This window comes from Semicossyphus pulcher, unplaced genomic scaffold, assembly GCF_022749685.1.
Source record: "Semicossyphus pulcher isolate SPU_LCO1_2020_fin unplaced genomic scaffold, fSemPul1.0.p SCAF_11, whole genome shotgun sequence".
Lineage (NCBI taxonomy): Eukaryota > Metazoa > Chordata > Actinopteri > Labriformes > Labridae > Semicossyphus > Semicossyphus pulcher.
This window is the reverse complement of record NW_027211615.1, coordinates 22264522-22272747: the sequence shown is the minus strand read 5'-3', so window position 1 is coordinate 22272747 and position 8226 is coordinate 22264522. Positions and strand designations below refer to the sequence as shown.

The 8226-nt window shown below is 41.9% G+C and overlaps 1 protein-coding gene across 1 annotated transcript; it reads left to right on the top strand.

The window, feature by feature from the left end:
• The first annotated feature begins 2614 nt into the window (after window positions 1-2614).
• fbxo16 (F-box protein 16) lies at window positions 2615-8012 on the top strand. Its single transcript, XM_069684983.1, has 8 exons — window positions 2615-2710; window positions 3262-3297; window positions 3410-3616; window positions 3697-3861; window positions 4001-4251; window positions 5905-6001; window positions 6434-6683; window positions 7990-8012. Exons 1-8 carry the CDS (start codon window positions 2615-2617, stop codon window positions 8010-8012), a joined length of 1125 nt encoding a protein of 374 aa, XP_069541084.1.
• Window positions 8013-8226: the final 214 nt, after the last annotated feature.

Genomic DNA, 8226 nt, shown 5'->3' with positions numbered 1-8226 from the left:
TCACGGTAGCTACACCTGTGTTTCACAAACGTCAAACAAGCTATGCTGCATTAAATGCTAGATAATCAAGACTGCGTTATAAGTGCTTCCGTTAGCCTACCTGTGCGTCATTATTAACGGGCTCCTCCTTGCAGTGAGTTCATAAATGAACTGCTCCTCAATAACGTGAGTGTATCTAACTAACGTAACCGTAATGGTTGTGTTTCTCTCAGGCCACTGTAACTGCCTTCTTAGAAAATAAATGGTTAAAATATGGTGATAGAAATGTCAAGCAACGCAGCAGAGACAAAAGATGACGGTTAGTTAAATGATGGTAACCGTGGCAGCATATGCAGCCTGCGCACCGGTGTTATAATTCAACTAGCCGGGCGGTAACGGAGGCGGTTGTTCAGGAGAAACACTCCGGTTATAAATGTAAGCTTACTGCGTAAATTAAACGTAACTTTACCTGAATGTTGCGCCGACTATTCACGTGTAGCAACGGGGTCTCCGCCGTTCCTCGAGTCGTAACAATGAATGAATGTCCCTCTACCAGCACCCTCCTCCCGGCTCCTCCTGTCCTCCTCCTCTGTCCTCCTCCCCGCGTCTGTCCCCCCCTCTCTCTGCCCAGTGTCAAGCCCACTACATTTTTAAAATGGCTTCCATTCAAAACCCTAAAAATAAAAGCCTCATCAAAGTAAGCTACGTACTGAACCAGGCGCACTTACAGTTTAGAAACAGAAATAACCGAGTAAGAAACAAAGAAATAAAATAAAACTTGAACATGGTGAGGTTGTGGCGCTTTTATTTTAATTTTCATATGTTGCAACCTTACCCGTAAAACTGTTGTTTGGGCTTTATTTTAATATTAAAGAACCCACATATTTTATCTTTATTTACATTAATACAAAAATATTGTTTTAACATTTCCATTAATGCTATGCCATCATTGTATTTTTTTTTTTGCTCGCCTTAATTCTTAATTAACAGTATTGTTAAGTTGTTATTTTACAGAATAGCACTATTCATAATAATATATCATAAGCTTATGAAATACAAAGCATTAATATTAGGTTTATTTGGTTGAATAGACAATGTTATAAGACAATAAAATACGACTAGCAGGTATAATTTTCCTTTACTTAACTTTTTTTAATTAAGGACTTTTAGCCTACTAGTAAGAGTTTTTTAAAATGTTGTAGGCTACTAGGAGACTTGAATAAAATCTGAATGTCAATTTCGAGCTATGTGCAATGATAACACATACACATGCACAAACATAAGCTCCGTTCTTCCTTTCTGGGAAACCCTTTTTGCCATGGCAGTTAACGATTACTTTTACTTTGAAGGCGTGCTGCATAGTTTCCGGTCTTGCGCAGTCTGTATATTTTTTAACTTGACGCAGCTCTCCCTCTTTCTTCACAGCAGGTTTTCTCTCGTCGTTGCGCGCGACCGCCCATCCAAGGACGAGCAGGGCTTTTTTATCGTTTGAATGAAAAACTTCTCTGACTTGCCGGATGAAGTTTGGAGTCTGTTCAACAGGTCTTAATGTTTTATCAGTAGGCCTGTAGCAGTGTAAACTGAATTTATAGAGCAGGTGCATTAGCTTATTTCTTAGAATAAACGGAGTTTACGCCTACATTATTTAAACAACTATACAACTACTCCCGCCTTCAGTTTTGCATCGTTTTTAATTTTTAATGCATTAAACATATGTATTATCAGTGTTAAAACTGTATTGAAATTTTCAAACACGAAGTTAAGTATTGCCCAATTCTGCAAAGTCTAAACCATGTCTGACTAAGCAACTGATGTATTAAATATGTGAATCGTATTTTGCACTATCAGTGTATCCGAGGCAGATGGTCTTTGCAGCAGTTGCAGTGTCAGGCCTTCTGCACAACATTTGTCATCATTAGAGCCCGTGAAGCCTGCACACTGCAAACACTCCACTGTGGTTTGCTTTGCAGCAACCCCCCTCTGTGTGTGACAGGCTGTGACAGCCAGTCCATGTAAGGAGAGTACACTCAATGTTACTATGGAAACAAGTAAACTGTGCAGAGGCGAATGGGAGAAGAAGAGAAGAAGAAGAGTTGGGTTTACAGACACAAAGGCCGCACAGAGTATGCACAGAGAGAGTGTGTTTAGAAGTTGGATTTACGTCATTCTGCCAGCAGAGGAGAACTGACGGTGAGTCAGCGGAGTGTTTTGTACCGCACTGAGAGGTAATGGAAACTCTTTACAAACTCCTGGTCTGAGTGTGAGTATAATTTTGACTTTAACACTGTTTCGCTTTCACAAGATGCAGAATTAAAGATTGAAATGTTTATAACGTAAGAGTGGTAACATAATACCGAAGATGGGGGACACAGACAAGACGTAAAAAACGTTTGGCTTTATTTGTAAGACCATTGAAAGTGATATAAAGTCCTGGTATGTTATTTAACTTGATACATTAGAGGGAGGCATAGCCTTAAAATGCCTAGACAGATCCAGTAAAGCTGCATACAGTAGCTCTGTAAATGAGACTGTATGCTGCACACACATGCTAAATTGTAAAGGAGCACCAAACATGTGAATAAGGTTTTGTTTTATGCGTTTTAGTTTACAAGCTTTACCAAGCCATCACCCGAAGATGCCACATGCACCGAGGTCATCTGCAAGCTGCGCTAAGATGCAGACCACACTGAGCACCTGGACTCCTCTGAACCACCCGCTGTCCAACAGCAAGGTCAGATCAACTGCAGCCAGAAGCAAATTATTCAAAGTCATTACACAGTTTTTATACTAGTAAATGTCCTGCAATCAAAGCAGTATTACCAGCAACATTTACTTAAAACAAAAAAACTTTTTACAGTACAAATCACGTTCAACTTTCACACACGCAATCATACACTGATGGCAGAGGCTGTTATGCAAAGTGCCAAATTAGCTAACCATTCAAGCAACATCAAACCGGCAACTTCCGGAAGACGTCCAACATTCAAAGAAGACTGACTCTTCCTCTTAGCCACAGCCGCTCAGTGTGCGTTTATTTGGCAGTTAGCAGTGATGCATCAATTTGTAAGCAGCCAGTTGTGTTAGAGCCTGTTTAACTACTTTATATAAAAATTATGCAGTGAGGTCCAGTGGTTCCAGGGCTAGGGGTCGGAGCCCGTTTAAAAGGTCAAGACAATCCTTTAGGCCTTGAATGGTTGTATTTATAACCCCATGTAGGAAGTGGCCTGATAGACATGATCAGTGACAATTCAGTTTGATTTTCACTATTCCCTTCTGTCTCAGGTGTTTGAAGAGAGGCGCAACCTTCTGGCAAAGTGGGTACGTTTAAAGCCGATAAATAGAGATCAGCTAAATGCAGAAACTCCATTTTCACTCAGCTGAAACTGTGCATGTAAAAACATTCTGTTCTGTTCTTTCATCTCTTCATCAGTTTGACAGGTGGTCCAACAGTCAGAGGACGGCGGTGCTGCAGGACTTTGTGCTGAGCTGTTCTTTGGAGCAGCTGATGTTCCTGAGCCTCAGTGTGAGCAGACGGCTCCCCCTGCAGGCCGCAGACTTCACCTGCCTGCTGCCCAGAGCCCTCTGCCTCTACCTCTTCTCCTTCCTGGACCCGCGCAGCCTCTGTCGATGTGCCCGGGTACACATACTGTATTAATACGGATCACTAGCCATCTTAAACTTCTGGCTCACCCTGTGTTTTTATTTGACTCTGAGCAGGTGAGCTGGCACTGGAAGAGCATTGTGGAACTGGACCAGCTGTGGATGCCAAAGTGTGTGAGGCTCGGCTGGTGCATCAACTTCCCCCCAACACCGTTCGAACAGGGCGTCTGGAAGAGACACTACATCAACACTGTGCAGGAGCTGCGACTCTCATCACTGCAGGTCTAGTGATCAGATCCAGATTTAGCTCAATGGCCAAACAGGATTCAGTTATCATGATTATATTCTCAAATATCCAGCAGAACAGTTTACCAACTGATGCAGCAATACCTTTCTAAGACGTCACATTTTCCACCTCCAGACTGCCTCGTTCCAGCAGCAGATTATGGTCCCACATGTATCAGCCGTCAGCAGTAGACATGAAGATCCGTCAGAGCTGGCCTCTGTTAGTATGCTGCTTCCTGCATCCAGCACCCAGCAAGTTAGTGGCACCTCCAGGAAGAAACAGCCGGCTGCACCTCCGCCATGGAGAGATTCTGACAGACGCCCTAAAGACACACTGCGCTTTAACTACTTGGACAACATGGACCCCAGTGAACAAGCGCTCAAAGCGTAAGATTGCAGGGAACATGAGGAGGGAGGAACACTGTAAAAATGGCCATTATAAAATAAAATGCATACACCCAATAAGCAAAAACAACCTTACTCATAACTCAACATCATCATGTTATTAATGAGACTCAATGAGGAACATTATTACTAGTTAAATGGTTTATTTAAAGTCATTACATCAGCACTCAGAGAGCTAAATATTAGGCACAGAAACACAGAAAGGAGTTCCTGAGGCCTTTTTAAGATAATCATTTATTGATCCCCAGGGGAGAAATTCGGGAAGTTTTCACACTATGTATCTGGATTTATACATTCAGATGCACAGCCCAGATAGTAGTCTACATTTTAGTCTTAAAAACAACAAATGTAGAGCAAAATATGTTGTACTGTTAGAGGATTTGTACCCAAAACTCTTCATACAATCATTATAAATACATATAACTGTGTGCAACAAAAAAACTCTGCAGTCTGATGAAACCTCACATTATCAACAGTTTTATAACATCGACATCTGATGCATTCAATTAGATTTCAATAACTTCTTAAGTCACTATCTATCGCCGAATGAGGTAACACAATGGTGATTGAGCCTACGGCCCACTGATGAAAGCCTTTGCATTTGCAGTATTACAGACTGGGTGTCTGGTGCGACTTTAACGGGAAAAAAAATCACAAGTTAGTGATGCGTTTTCCATCAGCCAGCAGTGGTTGGTCTGCCAGAGAGGGTAGGCGGAGCTAAGCGGCTGCTTTTCTGCTCTCTGCAAGTGTTGGCTGAACAAACAAAGAAAAGATGGATGACTACAGATACAACTTCAAAAATAAGTGAAAATCCAAAGAAAAAGAAACAAACTCGACGCTCAGATGAAGCAAACAGTCTAAAAAGGAAAGCGACCGTCAGCGAGGAAAATCAAGAGTTAGAACCGGAGCCAAGCGTGGTTAAATTAGGGGGCCATTCGGGGGTGCCTAAGAGAATGAAACTGAAATCTTCGAGATTGTCAGTTTAAAGCTGATGGGATTTAGGGGCAGCTGTGGCTCAGCGGTAGAGTCGGCTGTCTCTCAATCAGAAGGTTGGTGGTTCAATCCCTGACTCATACAGTCACATGTCAAAGTGTCCTTGGGCAAGACACTGAACCCCAAGTTGCTCCTGAAGGCGTAGCCATCATGAATGCATAGATCTGATTGGAGATTGGTACTTAGGCCTTTGCCTTTAGTGTGTGAGAGAGTGAATGTGACATGTAGTGTAAAAGCACTTTGAGTGGTGAGAAGTCTAGAAAAGCGCAGTCCATTTACCATTACCAGACTTATTGTTTCATAAACCAAATGATAATAAATTTAATATTTCAGTTTGTAAATCATAAAATGATTGAAGGTTTGAAGTTACGATTGAAAGCAATGTGTTCAAAGAGAATCTCTTGACACACTTTAAAGGAGATTATTAAGGAGTTTTGAGAACAGGGAACCTTTTGGAGCATGCATTTATTTATTTGCAAAATGTTGCTTTCAGTTAGATACAATATATTCCACTTTGATACAAAAAAAACAAAGAAATACATGTGGAAAAAACCCAACCGAAATATAAAATGTGCTGTTATGTTTTATTCTAAATACTATATATCCACTAAAGTGTCTTTACTTTGTGTCTGCGAACATCAGAGCCTCCACCTGCCGCACCAACACGTGGAAGCCAGACGGCGGGAGCAAGAAATCTGTCTCTGAGACGAGCTACAAACTACGCAAAGCCAAATCGCTGGTAAACCAGGCTCCATTCATCATCACAGCCATAACCCCACTGTGACTGTGACCTCCTTGTCTGACTCAAAGGGAGACGATAAATGTGGAGGACTCTCTGGAGACTGTGCAACCAGCAGGCATCATGTATAATGGAGCAGCGTTTACACAGATACATGTTAATGATGAGCTGCTCAGAGAGGACACAGATGGGGGGGGAAGCCAAATTATGCTAATGAGGGGGTTTGAGGGAGGGGAGGGGAAAGGGTGAAATAGAGGACACTCTGGCATTTATTATTCTGGCTTTGGTGAAATCATCCCCAATTTATGTCACTGCCAGAGTTCAAAAATAATTACTCTAAACCCAACGAATGCAAAACATCCTCCAATTTAGTATATTTTTTTCATAAAGTTTAGTTATCAAGTTAACCCTTTAAATCTTCTCCTTTGACAGATGTTCCTCAGCTCCAACTGCAGACCCCAACCTCCTCCTCCTCTTCCTCCTCCTCCTCCTCATGAGACCCAATCTCGACCCTCCTGGGCAGCTCGCACTCACCATCGCTTCGCCAAGGACACCGCCAAGAGCATGCTGCGCCTGGCCCAGTGGAATGCAGGGATCCGTCCGGAGCCGGCGAGGACGGCGGTGCCCCGGCTGAGTGTGGAGGCGCTCCGGGCGTCCCAGCGCTCCCACCGGAGCGCTCCCAGTAAGTAATCCCAGCTCCTCCACTCCTCTGGGCTGAATATGATGTAAGCACACAGCAACAAACGTATTCAGGACAAATTGTGAGGATAAAATGACTGATTCGGCAAGAAAAAGCTGTGACCCAAATGTTTTCTTTCTTGTTACTTAATTAGAGCGGAGCTTAACTTTGAATCCTGATCATATAGTTGTTGTTAGCAAAGCATTTGAAGTTATTGTAAGGCTGGAGACGTCATTAGCAGGGTGAAGCTGGGCATGCTTGTGTCACCACCTGAAAATGTTCAAAATATAAAAAGAAACTATAACACATTTTTTATTATAAATATTATTTAAAATTTTCCTCCCAGATTTTCATGTATATATCCTGCCTATCCATCAGCTTCAAATATTTCATAGGAGAAAATCTGAGCTATTTCGTCCGTCCACTCCTTCACCGATATATCTCCTTTAGTCTTCCAGTGACGCGACACTATCCTACACCTGTTTGGTCGGCATTTAGACCACTTCCCTTCAGCAACACACCGAACAGGCAAAGCATTGGTCCCTGTACCAGAGAAGAAGTCATTACTGCACTGATAAAGGTGATAATCTTAGACCACAGAAAGTCTAACATGAATACAACACGTGTAAGAAAGCGCTGCAAGTAATATCACATCTTCAACACAAGTCAGAACTTCTGAGCCCTAGGCCTTGCCTTTTACTTGGGGTTGATATTTTTTTAATTAAACAGACGTGTCTGCATTTCCCTTGACACTTTAAACCATGATCCAGTGATTTAACCCCATGTTCCACCGGGGATAAAACGCAGCTGTTTTTATGTTCTTTCAGGGGAGGCTCACTTTGCCACATTCTGAAAACCCCTGCTCTAAGGTGTGAAGAAACTATATTATTAAGTATTTGCGAATGATGTCTTGCTTGAACATGTTAGCGTAGTATATGACATTCTCTCTTGCAGAAAATATAAAAAATAGCATTTTGAGGGCGATTATTTTGGTTGAACGGGCGTGTGTTCCAACCGGAATTTATTCATTAGTAAATTATGTAAATTCTGCTAATCTCCCAGGTACATGTCTCTGAATAATTCAAAGCTGATCAGTCACATCAAGTTGTTATTGAAACCATTTCCTACTGAAGAGTCTCTGTAAAAAACACTGACATCTGTGGATTCTGTCATTCAGGTGAAGTGATCTACAGTAGTATGCACAGCATGCATACTATTGAGAACATATTCTTTGATCACATAATGATTTTATTCTGCACTTTGAACCTAAAGTGGACACAATAATAATGAATTTTTCTATCAATTCCAGGCACACCACTGTTTCAGACCTGAACTGGGCCTGCTCCACACACACAGTGGCACATCGCCACCATCAGGAAGACATCAGAACTACAACTTCAGGACAAAGATTCAGGGCTCCAGCTCAGAATATATTTTGCACATGTAATGCATTTAATAACTGGAGTAAGTTTTGTGTGTCATACATGGTTTACACTTGGAATAAATCGACAATTAAAGGAGAAAACCACACATCATTTTCACAGCA

Excerpts from the sequence above, each read along its gene's own strand:
- fbxo16 (XM_069684983.1), top strand. The coding sequence starts at position 2,615 with ATGCCACATGCACCGAGGTCATCTGCAAGCTGCGCTAAGATGCAGACC. Across the intron at positions 3,298-3,409 it reads GCAACCTTCTGGCAAAGTGG|TTTGACAGGTGGTCCAACAG; the intron begins GTACGTTTAAAG and ends TCTCTTCATCAG. Across the intron at positions 6,002-6,433 it reads TACGCAAAGCCAAATCGCTG|ATGTTCCTCAGCTCCAACTG; the intron begins GTAAACCAGGCT and ends CTCCTTTGACAG.